A 27,252-nucleotide genomic window follows, 5' to 3' on the forward strand; every position below is an offset into this window, starting at 1 on the left:
GACTTTCAAACCATACCACTAATGCATTAGATGACGTAACTGAAAAACCCCATCAGATGGGAATATATCTTTCAAGATTGCAAGGCTGAACTCAGAATACTAGTTCAGCATAACAGCCTTTTTTCCCCCTCTAATGCTCACAGATCTAGTGACATTTCATTTTGCAGTAAATATGTAATCCAGTCCATTTTTGGCAGAAGCTTAATTACCTCATCAAAATCAGCAATGATTTCATTTAACAGCCGCAAGCATTCCAGGCCTTCTTTATTGACATCACATTCAGTATAAAACACCTTAAAATCTGGTACCGATGCAAACATGACACAGACACAGTCATAAGATTGATGGTACCAGTCCTACAGGAAAACAATATATTCACACATTGTCAGCAGTCACCTTCCACCACAGGTATTCAAAACTATGATTATTGTTTGTAACCTGTAATCAAATTACAGTTTTCCTATGAAGTCAACTACAGTACTTTACGGTGGGCATCTCTTATTTTATCGGAAACATTAACAAAGTTGATTTGCCTAAGGGAAAGCTGAGATATCTATGTATCTTAAAGATTCTTATCTATTCTAGAAAGCGCCAGTCTTATGACACTTACCATGGCTGTGAAATCAGCAATGTTTTATTCTGATGGCATGCTGGCAGCATAAGATGGATGTCTTAAAATAAATCATTATCAATGAACTTCTCACTGGGGTTGTTACCAAGGAGATACTATCTGTTTGTCAACTAACTTCTTAAAAAGAAGGCCTATCTTCTCTGATAAAATACAGTCTTTGGAAAGCAGTAAATCCTTTTTAAATATTTGCCAAACTCAAACTATGTCCTGAAGCTGAACTACCAATTCTGAAAACAGATTTCAGAAACTGACACTAAAAGTTCACAATTTTTTGGGGCCATCTGAATAGCAGATTCTTGGGTTTCAAAGGTCTTGGGATACAAACAACAGGCAAAGAGTGCAGAACCTTATAGTCTTCTGTGTGCTTGTTAGCATGACGTTCTATGTCACAGAAGTCCAATTTACTGTCCTTCACACAGTAGAGATTAAACATACCTCGTTTCGTTTTTCACCAATGAAATAGGCAGCAACATGTGCTGGAAGTACATTTTCCAGCAAAAGCCTGTTAACATTCTCCATCGTTTCAAACTGTTCATGTTCTTTTTTAAACTTATTCTTCCACAGACAATCCAATCGACAGTAATAGTCAATCTGCAAAGAGACCAAATATGATAAATTAAATCCATATAATATCTTGCTGAAAAATATTAGTCAATTTATTCAAAAAGTGTAGTAGCAATAAAGTTTCTTCAAGGCCTTTTGAACCTATATAGTTATGAAAAATGTGCTTTGAGAATGAAGGTCAGAAAAATATGAAGCAGTCAGTATGAATGAATGTCATTTGGGTACCATCAGGTGTATTTACCAAAATGACATTTTAATAATATGGTTATTATTTTTATCTTGAATTACTGCCTTGATTTAGGATGAATATTGACATATAAATACAGACAGATCCAAACTGGAAGAATTTGAAAGTTCTGAATTCTGTAGTGCAAACACTATTGAAAAATATAAAAATGTTCCCACCCTTTCACAGTAAAAATTTTTGCATTATCTGTAACTAAGTACAAGTAATTACATTATTTACAACTAAGTACAAGAATATTAAAAAAAATATATATATATACTAATTTAATGCAAAATTTCAAGGAACAATACTTTCGCATTTTATTTAAATCAACTCGCTGGAAGTGAAAGCACTGACCTATTGCTTTTTAAATACGTACCTGTTTTGCAAGTAAAATTAGGGTTATGTAAAACAGAACCAGATACAAATTAGTCATTATCCTTGGCTCTTTGATGAAAAGCCTGAAAACAAGAAAGCAATAGAGAGTCATCTGTATCCTTTAAGAAAATCCACATGATTAAGGGTTGGGTGGCAGGAGCAGAGGGGAAGAAGAGCATAGCAGAAGAGGGTGTCTTTGTTCAGACATATACCCCCAATGCCATTGTTCATTTGTGCCAGTGGCTGTCTGGTTATAGGTCCTATCCTAACAACGAGAAAGGATTATCGTTCAGTTCAGTACATGAACTGCATTTCAAGTAATGACAAAATGGGTGCTGAAACCTTGTTAAGTAGCTATTGTAGAGAGATGTTCAAGTAAACATGGCTTTATCTTAGTGGAGCCATCTTAATTTCCAGTGCACTGAGTTGCAGCTTTCCTCCCCGCACTGCCCCACAAAAACACAGCCAACAAAACCTTGAGGTAGGAAAAGAAACTTTCATATTTGTGGAAGGAAAGGTGATAACAAATAAAAACTTGAATTGCTAAAACAAAGACAGCCATTAGATCACACCTGTATAGTTCCATACAAATCTGAGACATCACTCATATTTCATAGTAAGTTCAGCCTGTCTTACCACATCTATTAATTTTCACAAATGCATCAAACTAAATTCTCATTATATGAATAGCCTGGGATTAAAAGCCTAAATTAAGATCTCATTTACACTTTTTTAAGCTGTGCTGACAGCTCAGTTAGCCTCTGCAAAATAAATTTATCCTAATCTTCAGCTATGAGACTATGCTGAGAATCTGAGAAACAGACTTACAAATGAACAGTAAAACCCTTCCACATATAATTTCTCTTAAGTATTTTAATAGTGTCTTCAATTAGATCTGGCAAATTGCTGTTACTTTTATGTAAATACATACAGTTAAGTAAATAAAATTTAAAAAGTTAAAAATAAAAAGTTAAAAAATATGTGCACTTAGTGAGGTAAGTAAATGAAGAGTTCACTATATCCTATTGACTAGCAAGGTCTTGCAAGCACAGCTTGAGCATCAGACTTATAAGAAGGCTTTTCTTCATAGTTTAACAGAAGATCAACCTTCTTATGAGATTAATATTCATTCTACCCCCTAGTATTTAATATAAGCTAAGCTTCCAGAGATCTCAGAAGCCATATTACAGAATTCTTCAGAACACACACACTTTCTTAAAAAAAAAAAAAAAAAAAAAAAAAGAGTTATATGGTCTAATATGATTTCCATGTCATTAACTTTACAGAAAGGTTTGTAATGTCTGACTTACATGATTTTGGTATTTCAATATTCCAGTAAGTGTACAAAAATCTAACACCTCCTTTAACAAAACATTATTGTCAATTATAAGAAACTTTACACTGCACCTGGTACTGTTGCCATAGAAGCTCAAGTTTCTATGCTGAAGGGTATTAAAAATGATGAGGTATACAGTCACAGCAATAGACAGGAGGAGAACTTTGAGTTCGAAGCTCATTTGAAGAAATACTGAGCAAGCAATGAACCCCAATATGCAGCAGTAAGCGTAATACTGTAAAAGAAGAATTTAAAGAGCAGTTGCATTATTCAGGCTTTATGCATAAGAGACTTTCAAACCATAGCAAATGCTCTAAGTTTGTGATCGTTGTTATTTAAATAGAAGAAATTACAGTCACTTGCTAAATACACTTAAAGCTTTATTTTTAATGGCACTAAAAGGCCGAACTTAATATTTTTTTTAGTTTACTTTTTTTGTTAAAGACAAAGATTTAAACAAAAAGCATCACACCAATATAAGCAGTGTCAGATAAAAACTGAAGAGCGTTGCGAATTTATCTTCTGAAGTCTATTAATTTAAGAAATTATTTAAAGTTCAAGTCTAACGTAAAGTAGGTTCACAGTCCACTGAACAGGGTCTGAACCAGGAACTCCAGCATTCTGGTCCTATTTCTGACAGTGCTCCCCCTTTGCAACCTTAAGCAGATACCACATTCCCATCTCCCCTACCTGTAACATGTGAAGACCATGACCTATTCTCCAACCTTAGACACAGCTCCTTCATAAGAACTCATGCTAATAAGCATTACCAAGCTAGGGCCATTATCCAATGGAATTACTGAAAAATCTCCCAGAGGAATCACAGTTCAGGCATGGTGTCCAAGGTGAGCATGCAGCTGGGAGCATTAAAACTGTCAGGGGGTACAAAGTGCGTTGCGCGGACAGGATTGCTCCCCACAGCTGCAGGCACAAGTGTAAGATGCTGAGCTAGCATACTTTAGTCTACAAACAACTCCAAAATTACCTCAGCTTCTGCTCCTCAAGAGTTTATTTCTCTTCACGTACAAAGCACAGTTTTTCACCCATAACAGCACAGACCTACCACAGATCTGGGAGATCCTTAGATAAACAGTTAACATTTCTGCTGAAGTGAATGAAACCAGAACAATTTATGGGGCAACTCAGGATGAGAGCCCGTATAGTAATGTATTACACCAACTCTGTCATCCTAAAGGCATTGAGTCTAACCTCCAAAAGGTAATGAACACTCACAGTTATAACCCTGAAGCCAAACCTCTGAAAAAGAAACCACTATGTAGAGAACACTGACACAGGTCTGTTGGCCATTTAAGCCCCTTCACTCTATCTAAAGATCCTTTACTAGGATAGTTGCAAGTACAGCTCTCATCTCTCAGACTCGAACATAATCATCATCCTGTTCTACTGCTTCTTCCTCAAGTTTAAGATCAACTTTTAAGTCTGAACTTTCAAAAAGTTGCAAAGCCATACTTTATTCAGCACAGCAGCTGAAACATCTTGATTTCATGAAGAACTTTTGTGCTGTCAGATACCTAAAAAAGCTGTGTTTTATACAGCAACAGAACCTGCCAGTTGTCAGTAATATATACAATATTCAAAGATCTGGGTTTTAAAGTAACATGTATTCACTACTTACAGTTTCCTCAATGCAGGATTGAGTTGCGTTTCCAAAAGGCTGATTTACAGACATGCAAGAACAGAAAATTACCAGATAAGTACAATGTGCATTATATATGTGTAACTTATCATTTGTCATAATGAGTTGAATGAAAGGGTCCCCACACAACCTGCTGTGCATTGTTCAAAAACATGTCCATCATCTAAAGGGGCGGCCAGGTGACAAAGGAGCATCCCAAACATTTGGATGATCCCAAAATGGAATGCTATTTTGGAATTAGATAAAAAATGAAACCCTCAGAAATAATCCTTTTGTGTCATTATTAAGTGCTGGTTCTCTCCTTACAGAAATGCTACAGGACACCTTTCAAAGGTGCTGGAGTAACCCAAAATAAGCCAAAACTTCAGTTTTATCCATGAGTACTCCAGGCTTTTGAAAATCCCTAAAAGATGCACAGTAAAACCATAGCTAATGATAGAAAATATCCCTAGAACTGCCTTGTGGCACGAGTAAGTCTTTGTGTTCAATGATTTAAAAATTCTGTCTTTATACAAAGATGAAAAGATATCAAAATACTGCCATCCATCTATATTATACACACCATCGAAGACTCATTTCATTTTAATCTTAGAAATGAAGACGGTACTGTACTCACATAGGTGGTAGCACACAGGTCATTTGATCCAGTAAAGTTTGCAGGTTTGCTCTTTTCAGTAGTCTTGATTTGTTGGGAAAAAAAAGACAACAAAACCACCACACAAACTTGTTAGCAGATAGTCACTAATTTTAAGATTTTTCTCCATGTATTATACAATGAGTACTGATCTGGTTGTCCCTTCAGTGCTACTGCAGCATAAATGCTGAAATACGATGATAGTTGTATTAAACATATATGCACACACAAGGTGCAAGAAGGTTAAAATTGCCAAGTATTTACTTACTTATTTTTTAATTGGGGGTAAAGTTTCACATTATGGCTATGCTAATCTAACAACTAACTGGCACAAACACGTGGTTCTGTCTCACCCCCCCAGTTTCACAGCTGCTGTTCCTGTTTTCTTTTAGGCTGTCTCTGGTGGTGGTCACATGACACCACTGTGAGTCAATTCAAGGACCTAAGCTAGCAGAAAAACAAGGCTACAAAATAAAATTAAGCATTTTCTGCAGTATAGCTTTTAGAATAAACTCCCCATGGCATCAGAAGAATGGACGGCAGACCAAGCACGTGGGATTGGAAGGACATCACTTTTAGTAGCTAGCTATGAGATAGGTTTAACTTAACATGATGTGTCACATAAAGCTTGTTTAAAAAAAAAGCACAGCAGAGTGGTCTTAAGCATGAGGTTACTCCAAAGGGTGGGTTTTCAAATGTACGTACCCCAAGTGCAACACAATACTCAAAGTTAAAAGACAGACACCATTGTATCTTTGTCTAGCAGTTACAACCCACAATGTCTTTGGTTTTAAAAGAGCGCCAAGCTATATTCTTCCCTCCCTCATCTGCATTATTACTAGCTAGTGCAAGCAGCACAGTAAACTGCTTAAAACTTCAACCTGCTACAGCCAAACATTTAAACCCCCATTAAAAAAAAAAAAAAAAAAGGAAGACCATCTTAGTGATGAGAGTTACAATCAACAGTAATTATAAATGCCATCTTGAAAGCAAGAAAAGGTGGTGTAAACTAGAGCTCAACTCTACCACATGTACTTTTAGTTCTGCAAACTGGGAGTTTTTACTTTCAATGCTTTTACATGACATTGTGCATTGTCCTTGTGTAAATCAACTCATGTTGCGAATCAGACATTAGAAAAAACAACAAAAAGCATGGTACTTAATGAAAAGAATATAGGAAGTTACTTAAACTGTGGATGTTACAATAAGTTCACAGAATAAAGATAATGTGATTACTTACCACATTAAAAATGGCTATAATCAGCAAGGCACCTATAGTGATGACTGCTAAAGGAAGCCTAAGTAAAGGCATTGTTTCCACCTTTTCTGAGATAGCACAAAGATGGCGCAGGAAAGGCCACTGTTCTGAGCAGCACTTCTGTAAATGAAATTAGTTTGTTTCAGTAACATGAATAACACATGGGAAGAAATATTTCTAAATATAAAATACTTTTTCTCTGCAGGAGATTGTCAAGAGTCTTCACTGAATCCTAATTTAGAACTCTGAATCTAGTTGTTCAGATTAAATGCCTTTCCGCAACTGAAAAGAGAGATCATGCTTCCTCGTTTCAAAGAGGCTGGGTGCTAAAATTTTCTGAATTTCTGCTTTAAAATACAAAATTATGATCTGATTGAAAGTTCTAGAGAAATGTTACTAAAGATACAGTGACAACCTATGTTGTATTTTTTAGTTAAAGAGCTATAATGTTATATTTGGAACTTAATTTTCAGATGACTAAATCAAAACCAATCATAGACAGACCCCTTTCTTGCCATCCTTATATCCTGCATTTGTTGCTACAGAGAAGAATATCTAGTAAAGCATACACTTTAACGATTTCAAGCATTATTCAAGGACGCTACACCAAAACACTCCCAGTGTAAAACTCAAGTCTGATGCAGTTGCAGTCTTGGAATTTTCTTTTTCTTTTCTCCATGTGTTTTTCCATATGTAGAAACCATATGTGTATACATATACACACACCTCCCTCTCTCTCTCTACACAGACATATATACACACATACATATATAAAAAAATCCATCCGCTCATATATATAAAAACACCATACATACATAAAATCCATACATGCTATCTAACTGTTCTTTTTAATTAATCATAAAACTTTATCACATGTACAGAGTGCAATTTTTTTTTCTTTCTTTCCCTTTTACACATCTTGAACCTGGCTCTCTAAGAGACCATTTCTTTCTGTGGCAGTTTTCCTGGGAGACCACCATCACCACTCTGCAATAGAATGACTGCGGCATGTTCTTAACAGAACTTCAGAATTCCCTCTCACCCTTGGTCTAGCACAACATAGATTTGATAAGTGTAAGGAACTCTCTAAAATCCCTTCCTTCTCCCACCCCTGCCTCCAGATAGTTCTTGGACTGGAGAAGGATTTTTTTTAATTTTGTATCGTTGAACTCTATGTCACTACAGGCTGTCTCTATGTCACTATATATTTTTAAACAGTAATTGCATACATTTAATAACGCAAAGAAAAAGGAACTACAAATGAAGTGTCCTAATTGATGTAATGGTGAGTTTGGAATTCTAACAGCTATGAAATTGTTGCCAATAAGTTATTCATATGGTTGTAATTTTCAGGGGGCTTTATAAATGATTATGAATACTAATCTTGCATTCAAACTTATTTTTATTTTTATATTGTTTCCAGTATAGAAAATATCAGGATTTACAACCAAAGTTACTATTAAGGACAAATATAAAAATAAATTTAAAAAACCCAACCCCACTCAGCAAGTGTTAATATCTTCCTCCTCCCTCCTACCCATCTATTCTGGCACCCAAATAATTCTGAATTACAGTGAGAATTTTCAGACATGAAAACCTGTTGCAGGCAAAGAAATCTTCTGGTAACCTGAGGTTCAAGGCTCCTGTAAATCCTATTGAAATTAACATCTTAATTCATCATCCTAAAAGGTAGACCAAGTTGCTGAATTACATTCATCCACTTTTGAAAACAGGAAACTTTTTTTTTTTTTTACATAAACTTACCATACATTTCTCAGCAAAGCACACAAACAAAATAAGTACAATGATGACTGCAACTATGCCAAAGGAAATTCCTAGTTTTGCAGTTCTAAACAGAAGAGAAAGCATTAAACAAACCAGTGTTAAATGAAAAAAACTTTCAAACTACAATTCAGACTAATGTTTGATAACAGTGTTTCTCTAAATTTAAAAAGAATTTTTCTTCTAATAGCACTGGATGACCATAACGTTGCACAGGTTATTGTTGCTCTGTTCCACAAATACTACTTTAAGATATTCTACTCCTCACTGACAGCCTGAACCACTACCCCTTGCATAAACCACATGGAAACTGCACTGCAACAGCCATGAAAAACAAATATGCCATAAACTTCAGAATTATCAAACATCTGCTTTCTTGGAGGTACGAGAAGAAGCTCAAAGTTCCCTCCTTGTATCTCTACAGACAAAAGGATTACTGAACACAGTGTAACCAGCTAATCCCGTTTTTCTATTGCTCACTCATTGTGCTTACAGCCAACTATTCTTATAAAATAGTATTTCTCACTTAACTGATAATCTCCCTGTGTGTACTAAGGAAACACAATATTAAAGAAATATTTTTATTTTTTTTTCATACTGATATCTAGACTCTTATGCCAACAACATGAATGCACTCCTTTATTAAGGGGTAAATTAGTCCTAAGAAGTGTATATTTCTTAAATGTAAACACTCAGGAACTCCAAAAGACTTAAAGTTTCATGCACATGAGTTTCACTTTAGCTATTTATTAATTTGAATTATAAATTATTAAAATACTGACACTTACTTTGGCATTATAAACATCTGTATCAGAAATATACAGAGGAACACAAAACTGGCACATGCGAAGTAACTCTTCAGTTTTAGAATAGGAATGGTGCGATACTGAAACACAGATTATAATAAATCTTAAGGATAATTCCAGGGTTTTTTTTAGATTCTATTACATTTTTGTGATAACACATATATGCAAACTTATACTGTACTATTAAAAATATACATAGAACTAAAAGAGAACAAAAGAAAACCACCAAATAAAATTCACTTGAACATCTGTCAAAACAGCCCAGTCCAAAGGATAACTTCAAACCTAGAGGGAAATCCACCAAGTATGTATATCAGCACTTCATAGATGCACGTAGTCAAAATCCTTATAAAAAAAAGGATATACACAGAAGTAAACCTAAAGTGTATATAAACAGACACACCCCAGTAACTACATACAGTACACCACAGCACAGTAAATTAAAGAACAGTTACTCAAACCGAAAAAGTACACTGTACCTAACAAATAACAGTATTATACTTGCAATGAAACAACCACAGAAAGTAAAGTATTTTCATTATGGATGCAGACAATCTTCTTTTTTTATTTTTAAATCTCATTACTTTTGAGAGAAGTTATTTGTATAGTAAAGTTGCCAAACTCCTACTAACTCCCTTATGGCAAGAATTTAACCACAGATTAGAGACAATCTCCTTCAAACTACAGAATTAGCTTTCTCAAGGAAGAATGACCAACTCAAACGAATCATGAGATCTGCTTTCCATTAGTTACCAAAAACCTCTTTAGATGTGCAGTCACCTCCAGAATCCAGTTTCAGAATGAAAACAGACAGTTTCAAATATATTCTTACTCTGCTCTGAAGTGCAAATCAAAGACCAAAAAGGATTATTTTGTTCTTACCAACCTCTTTTTCAAGACCGGGTTCTGCAAAAATCAGTGAAAATCCACAGAAGTCATCCGATTTGCCACACCACGGACTGCATTCAGAGACACACACATTACAAAATGTATGCAACAGGCCAAGGAGAGTATGCAAAAGCATCGTTGTAGATGAGACTCCAGAGTATACAGGGTGAGAGTGCCACTGTTTTACACACATTTGACAGTTCTGTAAGGTCTTTATGTTTCATAGCATAACATGTAAGCAGTTATGTTTTTATGTAGCTGACAGGCAGATCCAGAACACTCTCACAGACAGCAGTGTCTGCAAGTTACATGCAAAATGTAACCCCAGACCTTCCCTAAGGTTTACAAATAGGAAAGTACAATAGCAGATGTTAGAGATGGCTCACGGCCTCCAAAGACTTCCCCTAAATACTATCAGGCCCCTATTAAGAATAGCTGAGGTACAGTGATAACAGCCTTGCTATAATTTAGATGAAAGAAAGAGTTTTTCTTCTCAAATTCACTGTTTTACATTTGATAGGAATTTGAATACTGTATTTTAAATTAAAACAAACAAACAAACAACATTGCCTGTGTTTGCTTTTAAATGCAAATATGGTGCCGAATGCACCACCTGCTACCGATAGACCATTTACCTTCAGTGAACCAGGCACTAAAGCAATTTTATTATTACCCCCAGAACTGTGTTTTGACTTTATACATAGGTTTTGTTCAGGACTGCACCCCATTTCCTGACACTTCTTATTGTAATAAACAGAACACAGACATTAACTTCCTATCCCATCCTACACTGCAGTTCGGCTCATTACTTCAGACAGTCATAAGAAACAAAGCAATAATTTTGCTATTTCACAGCACTATACCACATTGAACAGCTAGACTAACCATTGGCTTCTTGCTGCAATACTCTCATTATAGTAATATTCTTCTTGCAGTAATACTCTCATTATAGTAAAATTAAAACCAAAAAGGAACTAAAATAAATAAAATACAAAGACCAAAAAAAGGCAAGACAAAAATCCTGGTAACTTTTCATTTTTGAGAAGTAAATTTTATATCTGGACTTAACTGAGAATGCAGATTATTCTCAAAGATGAAGAAAAAAATAAAATACTGCATACTTAGTTGAACTGAGGCCCTCAATGGTTGACATCATTTCATCATAAATATCTTCCTCTATCCTTCCCTTCTGAGATGAATTTCTGAGAACAAAATGAAGTCCATGTCTCAAATGCTATTCAGAAACAATTAATGGCCACAGAGGACCATACTTTCTCAGCACACAAGTGGGGTAAGCTACCAGGGAAAAGTTAAACAAGAATGCTCCAAACTTATAAACATATACATCAATAAGCACTTTACTAATAAGCATTTCTCTAGTTACTCAAATCATGCATTTTTCAAAACAATGTTTTGATAAACTAAGAGAATGTTTCACAAGTGAAAATCATCTACCTAGTTAACTCGGTGGTACAGGTACCATTGTAAGCATTTCTACATATAGCGCCACCTTTTTATTACACTACAACGGCATACATTAATACTACTAACCAAAGACATAGCTTGTAAAATATAATATATATTTGCTTATAATATTACGTTAAACTGTATTTATTTTGTGCTATAATATTTACAAACAAATCTAGCATCTATGAGCAAGAAAACTAAAAGCTGAGGTACCACAAGCACTTACAGTATATACATGTATACAGTATATGAGGTGTTTGGATTTGTTTTCCACTGCTCTTTAGTTCTCTTACTTCCCTACTCCCTTCCATCCTGCTACAGCCCATAAAGCAAAATGCAGCCTGAATGACTGAGGGGACAGCAAGACAAAGGGGACGGGGGAAGCTCCTTTCAGAGTCTGCTAACAATAACAAACATGAATTGAGAAGTTTTTAAAGGCCAAAAATTTAGCTTAACCTTTCTAATGCAGGAATACCATTCACACAGTGATTAATCAACCAAAAGATCACATGCTTACAGTACACTGAACTGCAAGAGGAGCACAGGATCACGTATTTTAAAAAAAGAAAGTACTTGACAAACCTATCGGAAGTTCTCTGGCGCCCAGTGGAACACAAAGGTATTTCCTAAATAAAACAAGGAATTAAGAATAAGTTACACACTCAGTAAATGGCAAACAACTATTGAAAATAAACTTAAGGAAGCTGCCAAAAACATTTTTATTCACAAATAAAAATCAAGAAGCATTCTCAAATAGAAAAGCTTATCAAAATCAACCCTTTCCAGCAATGTTTTCTGCTTTAACAAGTAAGCATTTTCTGACAAAAAAAAAAAAGTTAGAAAATAATTGAACAGATCTTCCCTCTTATTTTTCTCCACACACTGAAATAACGACCATCAGCAGATGCGAGGAGACTGGAAATCACTTCCACAAACCTGAATGGATGGATACTTAATTTAAAATTTACTACAGCTATCTGTCCACAGAGAGTACTACAGCCTTGCTGCACCTCCAGGAGCAAACCTAAAAGCATGCACATCTCCTCCTTCCAGCTTTCAGGAAGGGCAGATGGAAGGAAAAATTAGTTTTCTTAAATTTAAAAATCTTAAAAATCTTAAGAATTCTTAATATTAAAAATTCTTTACTGATAAAATCCTGTTGCAGGCAGAGCATGTGGAGAGACTGTTTATTTTCTATACATTTTAAGTAAATGTTGAGTGCATCTGGAGTCTGGGATAAATTATCTTTTTTCCGAAACCACATGTAGTGAGCAGATCGCCAAGATGGAAAAATGGCAGGAAAAAAAGAGATTGTTTCAAAGTTTTACTTTGAAGATTTACTATGACTATAGCATGCTAGAGATTGGCAGAGTTTGAATACTGTTAAGTTCTGACAGAAATAGTTGTTGCACAGATACCTTCTTAGTTCTGTGTACACATTTAATATCAAGAGTAATAGCAGAAATTCAGCCACAAACACAATGACAGATTTCAAGTTTCACACCATAGACATGAGGAGCAGTTTGTAATTGTAGGATGACAATCACCGCTTAAAACCTCACCTTTCTTCGCCTTCCTTGTGAACTTGAAGAGTCACTGCTCACACTTTCTCTGTGGTTCAGGTGGGCAAAGGGCCTGGCTGCTCCCCAGGACTCTAAATAACGTGTCATCCGAACAGATGCTCGCATCTTCAACCCATCATTAACTCTTGTTTTAGGGAGATGATTATTTGATACACATTGTTTGGACTAACGGAAAAAACACACTCATTTAGAAAACAGAAAATTATACAAATTACAAAGAAACGAAGCTCTGTGTACTTGAGTAGTTTAGGACTATACAATCTAGCTATTTAGTAGGACTCTAAACACGTATCAGCAATGTGTCAGCCAACCTCGATTCCTTTATCTCGTTTAATTAATGTGAGCTGAAGCAAATCATGACATAATTAATTTCCTTCAGCTGCCTTTACAAGCCTTCACTTGTAACACTGCAAAATTCAAACTTCCTGGTTTATTTACGATGATGCAAGAGATCGCAGGATCTTATGAATAGATACAGTCAGCACAGTTTGCAGTCAGCACAACTGCAGGGGAAAAAGATTCCCAATTCCTGAGCTAGGGCGTATCAAAACAGTGGTTAGGAGAAGATCCCACAAATTACAGACTCAACATAAGATTATATGACTACATCACAGGTGAAGAGTCAGGCAGTATATACAGGGTATACAGCAATACCCTTGTCGGTCTACAAGGAAGCTAAAACTACAGAGTAAACCAATACATCAATGACTGATTATTCTCTAATATTTCACAGGTATCTTCAAGTGAGCAGGGACCATTTCAATAGACTTAGATCCTCATTCTGAGAATATGTGCTGTGTACATGTAGGGGGGGTTGCTGTGTTGAGTACATAAAAAACGCAACAAAAGATAAGATTGAGTTCTTGCTAATTAAAAGTGGCCCTATACTGTTGCTTCCTGTAAAGATCCTGAAGGAAAGAAGTTTGTCATTTTCATTCTTTTTTCTTTTGAAATATTTTACTCATCAACCACAAGCTGATTCAAAATAGCAATACTCCAGGTGTTTGCAGTTACCAGGCTCTAAAGGGGCAACCAACAGTTGCTAACTTTACATCTTTAAAAGAAGGTGAATCTCACATCTAAGATAGTGAGGAATAAGATGTCAGAAGCTATTTTACAGGTAATATTTTATCTGAAAGTGGCCACACAGTACAGGTATTCTTTCATGACTTCATCCCACCTTTTGACCTGGATTTGTGAGAGACACACTTCATGCAAATACATAGTCAAATATGTATTTTTACTCTAAGTGAACCACATAGGAGGTTTCAGGATAACACTTATTACCTTTCAAGATAATAGACATGTCATAAAACAGTAGGATGTGCTTTCAGGTCTGAAGTCCCAAATCCAAGCTACTCAGATGACTCATACAATGCTTTAATTCTGCTCCTGAATTAAAAAGGTGTACGCAGCACAGACATCTATGTACTTAAAATGTATGTACATATTTGAATAAATATACATGTTTAAAAACATACACATACCCTTGGATCAACCACTAAGTAGGTTTTGATATTCATGGATTCAAGGTAAGGATCCCTCAGGTGTCCATTCCCTTCTTCTACTTCATAAGCTTTGCCTAGGTGATTTAATGTTGCTTCAGTGATGTGTACACGGCTGAGAAGGGGAGAAAGAACAAGAGACCCAAACACTTACAGAAAGGTCACATTAAGCATTTCATTTACATTTCAATGGCCACTGCTGACATTTCTGCTTTTCAGCCATCTTGTGCTTTGGCAGCCAACTGCAAAATCCTGCCAGTGCTTAAAACCATATTTGCAATCCTTTACTGCAGTTCTTTGTCGCACATCTTTCATAGCAAGTATGCTAATAAACATTTCCCAGAATTAGATAGTATCAGTATAAAATGAAATTGAAATAAGCAGAGACATGTAAGAAACAAGAAGAAATGTGATCAAAGGAGATCTGATGACTGACAAGACAGAGACACACAGGCAAGTTGTTTCAGATGGCAAGAGCTGCAGGGAAAGCTCACAAACAACACAAGCGAGGACTGTCTCATGCTAGAAATGCAGGAGGAGGGGAGGACATGGTTACAAAGTCTGGAAAAGGTTGTTTGTCAACTAGGAGGATAATTCTCAAAGTCTGTCTTTTCTGACTGAAACCATGAGAGGAGAGCATAACACAGCAACAGCAGCAACACACTTCTAAGGAGAGCAGCTAGTGTTTTTCTGTACCCATTCACACTTTCCCTTAAACGTTATTTAGTTCAGTATCCTGAATCACCTATTTCCATATAAATTACAAGTAATAGCTTTCCATAGAATTTCTCAACAAGAGACTTGAGTGTGTTCATAAAATAGCATTTCTTTTCTTATATTCTACTTTCCCATTGTTCATCTTCCCACAGCTTTTCTCACTTTTCTTTGGCACGGAGGGGTTAAACACTGTGCTGTCGGTCCTACAGTCCATCAGCACAGAGCTGGGAATAGAATATTTCCAGAATGGAAGCTGACAGTGTGCAGCACTCCTGCCTAACTACAGAGAGCAAGGGGATCACTGTCCCATCTGCCTCTATGTCCTTATGCTGCATGTAGGTTTGCCTGAAGATAATTTAGCCAAGACCTGGAGACGACTAGCTGTGGCTTCCCACAAGGAAGAACAAAAAATTCCTCAATACTTTTGGAGCCAAAAGGTAAGAGTTTTGGGATATAGCGGATGCATGTTTTAGTTTACTGGTAATTGCCTCAAAAACCTGTTTTTTTAATTGTTACCTTGATTATGCAGTTTTGCAAATCGAGGTGAACCTTCAAATCTGAAATTTTAAAGCTTGCTCTAAAGCATAATTTTCTCCCATAGAGACTGAGGCATACTGGGTGATGTCTGTATTAACTGAGCCTTAAAACACAGTCATGTACTGCAGCAAGTTTTCTGTGGTTTTCCACTTATCTCAAAAGGCAGTACCTTTGTTCGCTATCCACCATTTTCCATTTTACCAAGCTTTGTCTACCCTCTTCCCAAAATCACACACTGCCGTAGTACATTTCAGATCTTACTGCAAACTTCTTTCCATTTAAATTACTATGCCGATGATTTCTCAGCAGTTACCAATGCTTACTGGATTCCAGGATCAGCATATAACCAAAAGCTGCTACCACTAAAGCTGCCTCCCAAAGGCAAGCTGTAACATGCACTATTGCACTTACCATGCTAGTACAGAATACCTAACATACTGCACTCAATTGCCTATGCTAACACGCCTGAGAATAACATACTCTGATCTTTCAGGCATATACATATTCGAGCAAGTTGGTCATAAAAGCATTTTTAATTTTGGTTTTACGCTAGTCCTTTCTGCTTTGCTAGTGTATTACATTGCTATGAATGCAAATAATTTTTAAAATCGGAAAGATGAACAAGGATACTCTGTCAATGGAAATAAAATATTTATAAAGCTAGAAGTTTTGCTGCATCCTTTCAAAAGTCTTTAGAATGCCTTCATTTACAGAAACCCAAAATATATATACTTCCTATTTTAAATAAAAACCTCAAACTGCTCCTAATGACGAAACTTCTGCTTTCAAAGGAGCAGGACTAGCTAACATTGGCATGGGGAATCCCAGACACATCATTTTTCCGCAGAGCGGGAAACAAATATAACATAACATTTGCATAACAAATAGAAACTCTTCCTCCCTGTGAGGCCCAGTCTTCCACAAGTGGAAGGTTTCCTCTGGCTAGTTTTGAAACACATGATAAGCGAGTGCTAGACATGTACAGATATAGGAAGTATTAATTGTAATGTTTAAGAATCAGCATGCCAACCTAAACCAGCTTTATTCTTTAACAGATTATCAAACATAAGCACAAAGAATGTAATGGAACAATCAAAGTTTTCAAGATTAGGCAATGGTCCTGAAAGTGACTAAGAAAAGTATGTTTTTGTGCCATATTCAGAGTCATGTTGTTTGCTTTACCAACAAAAGAAACTTTACAACTCTGTATTCCTGTTTAATTATGCGGAGTCAACACATTAAAACACTCAACCTGGATGGTGTTGCAACTGTTAACCAAGGTCCAGTTAGTCTTCTTTGTGTTTCGGTCACCAATGTAAGAAAATAATTTGATATTATCATCCCCTTATCACTTCGCAGAAATTAATTTTTTAAGTTACAGGCATATACCTAAAAGCTGTCTGAGGAATAGAAATAATAAGAAACCCTATAATGTCACTGGTTAGAATCACTTTCCAAGAGAAACCAATACTTTAATGCTTAAACATATACCCACATGAATGCCATTCAATTAAGAAGTACCAATTTGCACAGACTACCAAGAACCTACAAAATCATGGTCTCATTTGGGAATGGAAAAAGATAAACTCTTAATATGGTCTTTTTTGGTGCAGACTACCAAAAAAAAAAAAAAGTGTTTCTTAGCTGAATTCTAATCACCAAGTTCAACTTAGAAAATAGAAAAAAAAGTATACTTTCCTAAATGAGGAAAATACAAAATGCTGTTTTTAAAAAAACATTTATATTTGTCCTTTTCAATGAGCATCTTAAAAAAGGCAGCATAAATATCAACCTCAGACCCAATCCTGCTGAGCAGTACATGGCAAGTTGTATTACTGCTTTGCCTCAGCTATTCCACTCAGGACCACTCACTTTCCTTCCCATTCTGCCCATGACAAATGCTACACAGAGGGAATATGCAACAACCAACAGCTCCAAACTCTCCTTGCTTGGATACTCCTCATCAGGCTGCATTTTAATTTCTGAGTTGTTTCTGGGTTTGGTTGTTTGTTTGGTGGGTTTGTTTGGTTTTTTGGGGTTTTTTTTTGGGGGGTGTGAATATAGAGCTAATATAAATCAAGTGGGACTGATCAATATATTAACAGAAACACTAGTTAAATATGCCGCTTTGCCTTGTCGACATAAGTAGCATATCTATTCTTTAGCTAAACTTACAAATGTAGTATTATCCCTGTGCACAACATGAATTAACTAAGAAAACATAATGCACTGCTGAAGACGCACAAGTTTCTCCAATGAAGGGAAGGTCAAGAAGCAGTCACTTGCCTAAGAATAGAGTTTTATAGTTCACTGAAAACAGAATCAGAAAATATTAACATTTTACAGCTCTGGTAAGTACACATTTGTCCTATTTTCATCATCCCATTATGAGGATTTGTGTCACAGCACAGTTACAAATGTCAGACTCATAAACCAGGATTATGAAAACCATGATGACAGAGTGAATCACCACTGACAGGGAAGATCCTCACCCAGGTACACCTGCGGACTCCATGCGGTTCGCTAAGGACACGTCATGCGACCAGACGTCATACTGCCACTTCCGGAGGCCGATCACACCGCACAGCACGTTCCCAGAATGAATACCAACCCTCATGTTGATATCCACTCCTGTGGCTTCTCTCACTTGCCTATGGAGGGAGGAGGGTATTGGAGCATAAGTTACACTTTCGATTTTCTCTCCACTTCCTGGAGATCTGTTAAGGTTTAGTCTCATTATACACTTGGTGCAAAGACAAGAAACAAACTTATGACCTAATGCATAACTATCCAACTACAGCTAATAAATACGCTTTGAATGTTGACAAGAAAACTAAGAATTTCTTTTTTCAATATCTTCACAGCCTCAATACATTAAAAAGTCTTCTGTGCTATACTTACTTTATTGCTTCACACATGTCGAGTCCCATTTTAACACAGTTCCTGGCATGAACCGGTAAGGACACAGGTAGGCCTGAGACACAGTAGTAACAGTCTCCCAGGATTTTTATTCTCATGCATTCGTTCTCCTGTGAAATTACGGTAAACATATTTAACAGGAAAAAGTGAACTGCAAGTAGGGTAATGACATCAAAACTAGGATTTGTCTGTATCATTTTGAGAAAGCCAGGCTTCATTCAATCCTTGTTGAAGCAAAGCTTACTTCTCCCACATCCAAATGCATGGACATTGCTCACTGGAGGGTAACAGAAATGACCACTTCAAGCATTTCTGAAATAAAATCATCTTACTAGTTTCTGACTTCATTCTTGGAACTCTGTGCAATTGAGAAACTATAAGTAAAAACTGTCACAGAATTTACCATCTAAAGGATGAAATCTACTTATCTATCTTTTAATCTTCATCTTTATTAACACCTGAATTACAGGCAGTTTGTTCACCTTTTCCTCAATTTTTGCATGGCAGCCTCATAAGTAACATCGTGCAGTGTTGTAAAACCTGCACAGAATTTAGGGAGAGGTTAGGAATTAAGATGCCCAACCTGGAAGCTTTGCAGAAGCAAAATGTTTTTTTTATTTCAAGTATGACTGAAGAGGAAGCCAGCACACACTACAGTTTGCTATCGCTAATTAAAAAAAAAAAGGCAATACTATCTGGCAGCAGAAAACTTTTTCCTAACTGTGCAACACAGGATACTGCTGCCCGTGACTGGCTGGAGAGAGGAAAGGGGAAGAGCAAAGAGGTCCTCATACCGTCTTTTGTTAAAACATTACTGAAGAATTTTAACTACAAAGGTTGCAAGCAAGCCAGGGCTAATTCTGCGAGGCTGTACAGTGTTTGACTGATGAGTAGAGATGCCTTAATTCAGGCCAGCTGACACCTTCAGCTGCCCAACCCTCCCTGCTGTGGGAACAGCCCAGCAGTTCTTCAATCAACTCCCAAATCAGCCCAAGTGAGTGGCAATTTACCAAACTAAGCTGCTCTCCCTCATCAGTCAAAGCCTTAAGAGAACATCCATTCTCCACCATCTTAAGCCATCCAGTAGGTTCTGAGCATTGCAGCAAGTGACAAGCTTAGATAGCCCTGTGCTTCAGTTTCAGAGATCAGCAGAGGAACCTAGCCCTAGATTAGAGCTGTTGGACTTCAGCATCTGGCTGAGTGTCCAGGTTAGCAATTGGCTATTATTACGTAAATTGGAGCCTACAACATTTCTACATTATGGAAAAGATGACTGAGAATACTCCCTGGCAGAACAAAAATAGCACAGAAAGCAGGAATCTCTTCTTGCAGCTCAACCACAGAGTTGCAAAAGACCTTAACAGTAAATCCAGACTTTTTTAAACAGTGCAATTTGCAGACAGGAGTAAGAAACCTATCACGCAAAACCTGGAATCTTTTATTTTTTTGCGTCTGAGGAACAATTGCAAAAATGGCCAAATGTCTTTAACCTCAGCTTCTACTTTGGCATAAAAAGCTCATGGCCACTAAGATGGCATGACTTATTCTGTGTGTTCTTAATAGCTGCTTCACAACAATACAGTTACAATACAGTTCGTATGACTCTTTATTTGCCAGTACTTGAAGTTTTAACAGCAACTGAATTAATATAAATACAAAGATTAGCAATATCATTTAGTCAAAAAGGTTAACTAGGATTTTAGCCAAGTTTTAATCAGTGATATATTTAAGAATTTATTCAATGACATCCACAAAGGTTTAATTAAAGCAATTTCACTCCTCTGCCATACTAATAATTTTAGAGTTTTCCCACTTTTTCTGAAGAATTTTTAGAATTTCACAAAAACGAGATTTTCCAAGTCCATTAGTTTTCTAATTTGCATTCAGTATATCCAAATATAGTCGATTATGAAATCAAACCAACATCTTTAAACCATGGAAAGTTTTAATAGGTAGTCACCAGTCTTGACTTACGCTTTACCAATGCTAAATTTCTAGAACCAGAATTTGGGTTGGTATTTGTTTTTTTGATGTCACATAGGATGCAACAAAATGCAGCATTTATTTGCCTAAAGCCGTATTTGCCTCGTAATACTAACAGAAGAATGAATGGATATGACAGAACATATATCCAAGATTAGGGTCAGTTTTAGAGGATAACAGAAATCATCACACAGAGTCAATCATGCAAACATGTATATGATACAGTCCCTGTAATCTGAGAACTCAAAAACTGAGTTTGTGATTACAGTTGCAAAGAAATTAACCTCAAGCAGCACTTGGAAGTGGTAAGAACTACGGCCAGCCTGAAGGGTCAGTAGTGAGGGTATGTCTTAATAGGGACCATTTTAATCTACTTCCCATTCTTACACTTTTCTGAAAGTATCCGTTACTAATTATTACTCCTGAGCTAAAGAACTCCTTGCTCTGATGCAGTATGACTGAATTTATGAATTTAAATGTGTGCCTGAGAGTTCTCCATTTGTAGAGCCAACAAACAATCCTTCTAACTGAACACAGCAAAGCTTCTCAATAGAGCTCATACAGAGTACCTCTTATAGCCCTATTACAATCATTTATTGCCATCAGACAATTCCCTGAACAATACAGATAAACCTCCAGACTCAAGAACTGGAATTATGGTAACAACTTGCTAAATTTCCCATTTTTGTTTTAAATTTTGTTTTAATGCAATTTTGCTAGTTAGCTTTAAAGCCAAAGCAGTCTTCCCATCCTGACTTCAGAAGCACTAACACCAACTGCCTTCTGTCTTGCAGAAAAGACTTCTTTTTCCAACGGTGGCCTTTATCCCTGCTACACAACAAACTTCAACACGTACCTTTGCAATCTGATCAAACTTTCCAAAAAGTTCATTCAGCATCACTACTAGTTCCTTAGGAGAGCAGTCACTGGCAAGGCGAGTAAATCCTACAATGTCTGCATAAAGAATGCTAGACGAGAACAAAAGGAAAAACCAACATAACTGAAATATGAAGATATGTATATTCCACAGTCAGCTTAAATATTAAAATGCATTTAAACAGAAAGCATCTCTCTCTTTGGAAAGCAACTCCAGAAAAAAGGGTTCAAGTAACTCAACTGATTTAGAAGACAGCACATCAGTTCAAGACACGTTATCTTCCCACAACAGGAAAGAAGCTCACTTCACCCTGAAAGCCTACCTCCAAATTTTAATTTCACTGGACCATATACATTGCTAAGAATCAGCAGCCTATATTAATACAATTACTTCTAGAGTTTCCACTTACCTAACATTTTGGTGCCTTTTTACATATAGACTGTGGAAGTTGTTGTCATGCATTTGCCTATTATCATTAGTTTCCTTTAGTCTCTCTATGATTGCTAGCTTCATTTCCATAGAGATGTGAGCTGGCAGTATGGATAAAAGCAAATTTTCCTAAAAGGAGAGGGGAAAAAAATTAATGATGCAAAATTCTTAACACAGTAAATTTGAAACTGCAGGATTTTAGTGACTGCAAGAAGGAATTAAAAAAAACAAACACCTTTATTCAAATAGCTTTTGAATAATGCATGTCAGGTTTTCCAGAAAGGACTTTTACATTTCTGTTCTCAAAATCACCAATTTTACAGTTAAGTAAGAGTGTTGTATATTTTTTCTTTTGTTCCTTGTGACCTAGATGTGACATCTCTCTGTAACACAAAAATTCAGTATTCAGTCCTACGATTTCTGGATAAATGAAAACTTATTTTGTCCACCAATCTCAGTGTTATGTTAGCATCATCTGATAAAGCTTCCGGTAAAAGCTTATATTCTATAACAAACAATCTGTGCAGTATTCAAAATCTGTGTGAATTCTCAAATGCTGGAAAAGCAGCAGCAGATACAAAAGTGTCGACAACATGCTGCTATAGCTTAAATGAACCAGGAACTGATGACACTGAAATAAAGTCTTTTGAACTGAGTGAGAATACAGACTCTTCAAAAACCACTTACATTGTTTGACTATTCAGTGCACTGTTTTACACTGGCTTTGACTTAAAAGCCTGTTCTTCAAAGAAGACCCTGCTAAATTGTTGGGCAGAAGAGGAAGACAAAAAGAGAGTACTTTTAACCCAGGAAGGGCTCTAGCGCCCCAGAGACAGAGTCACCACAGAAGAGGAAATGTTGCATGGAACAGCTACAAGCTGGAACTTTTTCAGATGACATCGCCAGCAAGGTCAACACATTGTGTAACTGAGTAAAATGCTGTCCCTTTGGACCAAATCTTTGTCCACTTTTCCTGAATATCCGATGCAGCAGTATACAGATGGCAGTAAGCTGCCAGGGTTACTTAACCAGTACCTGCCACCAAAAAGAAATGCCTTGGGATCACAGTGGGAAGAGGGAGTCCTTGAGCATCAAGTACTGGCCTCCACTAGGTATAGACAGCAGTTTAGTTTGAGACTGCCCCCAGAAATAGAAACACTTCCTTCCCCTCCTCTAGCATTCTAACACTAGGAGAGTCAAAGTTGGGGAACAATTTAAACTGGCAGCAGAGCCCCAGTGAATGTAAAGGGGCCATTTGAGGCTGACACATTACACGGTTTTCAAGGAAGTGATGATGAACCCTGAACTGCATTTCTCACATCATTTTCACAGAGAGAAAGTGAGTGGCAAAAAGGAGACTCAAAATTGTGTGACAAATTACAACACAGATGAAAAGAAAGCTGTCCATAGACTTAAGCACATCTACACTTCAAACAAGCAACCATTAAAAAAAAAAAAAAAGGCAAGGCAAAAAAAGGCAAAAAAAAGGCAAAAAGGCCCAAAGAATAGAGAGCACACTGCCTGTGTAAGTTGATCAGATGCTTCCCTGGCTGCTGCGTGGGGAAATTCTGCCAGGATTTTCATGCAGATTTGTCATCTCATCTCACAAGATTAGCATCAGAGGACAGATCACACTAGCAGTGTGGCATTTTCTTTTCAATTTGATCAAGTCAGTCACTTTTCAGCCCCTTCCTTTTATCTAATAACTGGTGGGCAGAGAACTCGGTACACATCAGCCTTCTAGAGCTGTTCTTAACCCTATTTATACCAGAATAAAAGAGGAAAGGCACCCCAGTTTCAGGTTTGATACTTCTTTACAGTCCTTCCTCAGTAAGAAATTCATGTTCCTTGCTTATTGTTTAAATACGACTGCAGTTTATGGAAATAAACGATGTCATACTCTAATACTGTAACCTAGTAATAAGATTTTTTTTCTCCCTTAGGCTCCAATTTTCTCCTTCTAGCAAAAGAAAAATAGTTTGTGAGACAAGAAAATACAAGAACAAAAAATACTTTAGAATTCAAAACAAAAAAATGTGACCAAGGGAAATATGAAACTAACTGCTGAAATTACCTTACAAGTATTTTTCAGGGCATTAAAGGCATGTCCTTTTAAATTACCTTGGGCCAGTCCCAGTAACATTTTATACTAGGAAAAACGTAACTAAAATAACTGGCAATTACATTCCTGCTACAAATACTGTGATTTTCATATAGACAAGCCACAGAGAACAGCTTCCTCCCTTTAACTTCCTTCTTTTGTTACAAATGGCACAACTTTTATTTTTGACACTAGGTGGGTATCACAAAGATTGGACCAAGCCTTTCAACATGCATTAGTCACCAACCTTATAAAATTATACAGACTTTAGAAATGAAAACAAGCAATTCGTAACATGAATTAGTTCACTCACTTGTTGCCTCTTTTCAATCTTCAATTTCATTCGGACCTGGATGCACTTTAATGTGTATCTATACAAATCCCATGAAGCAACCTGCATTTGGCGTTTGTGAAATGCACCCATCAAGTTACCACAAAGAAAAATGACAGCATTGGCAAGTAGCTGCACAAGAAGAAAAATATTTACCTACTGCAGAACAGTCATGGATACTTCACCAATACACATACTAGTCCCTTGAAAACAACCAATCCCAGGCCATGTTCAATTTTTCTCTTACCCTGTCACACACCAAATCATAGTGTTGCAATTAGCCAGGATGTACCTGGGAAATATAAGCTAACTTTCACAGTCACGGGCATTCCTGTACGAACACATAGTAGTATAAAGAAACAGAAAATTCTACAATATCATTTAACATTTATTTGCAGACACCAGTGTTTGATTTAGGGAGAAACCAGCCTACAAACTCATGCATCAGCGTGCTGTGTGAAGTCTGACACACACCTGCATCAAAAGAGCTGGGGTGCTCCTTTGAACACACCCTATTAGTAGGTGTTGGGAACCCTGAAAGTACCCATTAGCACTCCCAGGCCCTGCTGACTCCCCAGGGCAGCAACAGCCCTTTTGATCCACCCTGTAGGCAGTGCCAGATTAAGTTAGACAGACCCATCTGAAACAGCACAGATTGGGAAGAATGATTATGACAAACTTTGTCATCTTTTGAGTAACTTAGTTAAAAAATTAAAATAATAATTCTGCTTCTTCCACTTAGGTCAGAAAACCAAAATACATTATAGATTAAAATAATTGCAATTTTATTAAAAGCATGCAAAACACATTGGGCCCCAGCTCCAAATCCATGGATTTGGAACATCCATGAGGAAGTTTGGAACTTATCTAAACAGAATAGTTATGCCAGTGTCAAATGGTAATACAACTAGGGTATTTAATTACTTAACCAAGTAGTATCTCCTTACCTGAAATAGAATGGATTCCTTATTTTCCTGAGAAGTCATGCTTACCACAATGCTTAGAACAATAATATGGGAGAGAGCAGAAAGAACGCTGATTATGACAGCACCTCTCATCCCAAAGGGTAGCATGGTATAAACAGTGAAGATTATGAATAGAAAGAATGGCACCTTTGGAAAGAAAGAGAAAAAGAAAGAAAGAAAAAAAAAGAATTACACATACACGTTATTAGGTACCTGCCAAAAATCACTACAAAACAAGGAAGAAAGTAGCAGGATTCTTGCTCATTTTCAGGCTGGACAATTAAATATTGACTTTTCAAAAGCACAATTAAAAACATAAGGACAGTGGTAGTCCTAAAAGCTTTGAGGGAATTAGCAGCTATAGATTCACAGAAAAGACAGTTTAACATGATATATCACCTTTAAGTTTTTCAGTTGTCCTTGCCCTTCATCCTTAATTTATCCATTACAGCTGAAGATGCATTTTGTACACCATGTATCAGGAACAGTGTGTTGCAAGGATAGCGATATCGAATAGAATCAGATTTCTCACCTTCTCCAAGTTATTATTCTAATTTTAACATCACCAGATCACATGTGTGTGTTTACTCTATATTTGATAAAAACCAAAAATCCAACCAATACTTCCTGGTGCTGACACAAGAGAATAATCATTATTGCCACTAACTACTTATTTAGCTGCACAGATTTTACAAAATGCACAATGGTCCCCACTAGGGAACAGAAGGAAGGTCCGTAAAACTTAAATCCATATTTATAGATTTGTTATAGTGTTTAGCTCATATACATGGAAACTAACAACCCCAATCAGAGGAAAATATTGCAGTGTTTCTTGCTCAGCTCCATCTCATCATTGCAACTGAACTTGTGCCATTCCAGACGTGAGCTTCCTTCAAGGAAGTCTTAAGGCCCAGATTGTACTTAAATGTTTTGCCAAAATAGATAGCTTGGTTGGGACAACAATAAACAAACAAGCAAGCAAATAAAAGTTTTCATTCAGCAAAAGTAATCTTTTTCATGTTCATCTTTACTATTTTAGCTGGACTAAAAAACCGTATTTTTCTGCCATACATACAACCCCTATCACACAATGTTCTGAATGCTGTGTAATAGTTTTATAAGCATGGACAAGTAAAGGTCATACCTGCGTTTAAATAGTAGCTATAATTAGTGATAAATTAATAACTTGAGATAAAAGTCTGAAATTAACCTATTCAGTTCTACTTTCTAATCTAGGGTCTTCTTATATTTTAGGCTTTAAATCAACATTAATGAGTTATTACCACGTGAGAACACCACACAACATTAGCCTGCAGCACTGGAAGCAGCAAAACCAAATCTTGCTTCATTTCATGTTTGTACTTATAGTTAAGAACAGTAAATTTTGTTTTTTCCTAAGGTAATAGCTTCTTCCGTAAGTTAAAAAAATACTGAATAGCAACTGTAAATACACAGTGCTGGATCCAGGCCATAATACAAATCAGATTTTGGTGGTTTAACTGATAATTTATATCTATCTTTATTTGAAATAAAGAGGGGAAGGGGAAGAGTCAGTAAAACAAGACAAAAAGTAATTTTTATTTCATTAAAAACTCTTCTGTTTACATATGAGAGCTTAGGAGGAGTTTCCTACAGATTATGATATTTTTGGCATCATGAAATCGCCCGTCTTCTGATC

General features: G+C 36.5%; 1 protein-coding gene across 6 annotated transcripts in view; it reads right to left on the reverse strand.

The window, feature by feature from the left end:
* Positions 1-27,252, reverse strand: part of ADCY7 (adenylate cyclase 7) — a 68,072-nt gene that overhangs the window by 5,028 nt on the left and 35,792 nt on the right. For all 6 annotated transcript variants that reach the window (XM_072871943.1, XM_072871947.1, XM_072871942.1 and 3 more), the window contains 20 exons: positions 25,557-25,721; positions 24,592-24,741; positions 22,158-22,306; positions 21,728-21,839; positions 18,871-18,998; positions 18,462-18,620; positions 14,698-14,830; positions 13,190-13,375; positions 12,210-12,253; positions 11,282-11,362; positions 10,159-10,231; positions 9,255-9,352; positions 8,449-8,533; positions 6,667-6,804; positions 5,409-5,471; positions 4,772-4,810; positions 3,207-3,370; positions 1,801-1,882; positions 1,067-1,222; positions 210-356 (listed from right to left, as the gene is read on the reverse strand). In XM_072871943.1, the coding sequence (XP_072728044.1) occupies positions 210-356; positions 1,067-1,222; positions 1,801-1,882; positions 3,207-3,370; positions 4,772-4,810; positions 5,409-5,471; positions 6,667-6,804; positions 8,449-8,533; positions 9,255-9,352; positions 10,159-10,231; positions 11,282-11,362; positions 12,210-12,253; positions 13,190-13,375; positions 14,698-14,830; positions 18,462-18,620; positions 18,871-18,998; positions 21,728-21,839; positions 22,158-22,306; positions 24,592-24,741; positions 25,557-25,721 (2,352 nt within the window). The remainder of the gene's footprint in view (positions 1-209; positions 357-1,066; positions 1,223-1,800; positions 1,883-3,206; positions 3,371-4,771; positions 4,811-5,408; positions 5,472-6,666; positions 6,805-8,448; positions 8,534-9,254; positions 9,353-10,158; positions 10,232-11,281; positions 11,363-12,209; positions 12,254-13,189; positions 13,376-14,697; positions 14,831-18,461; positions 18,621-18,870; positions 18,999-21,727; positions 21,840-22,157; positions 22,307-24,591; positions 24,742-25,556; positions 25,722-27,252) is intronic.

The sequence above is a fragment of the Ciconia boyciana genome, chromosome 9 (genome assembly GCF_034638445.1).
Source record: "Ciconia boyciana chromosome 9, ASM3463844v1, whole genome shotgun sequence".
NCBI classification, from domain to species: Eukaryota; Metazoa; Chordata; class Aves; order Ciconiiformes; family Ciconiidae; genus Ciconia; species Ciconia boyciana.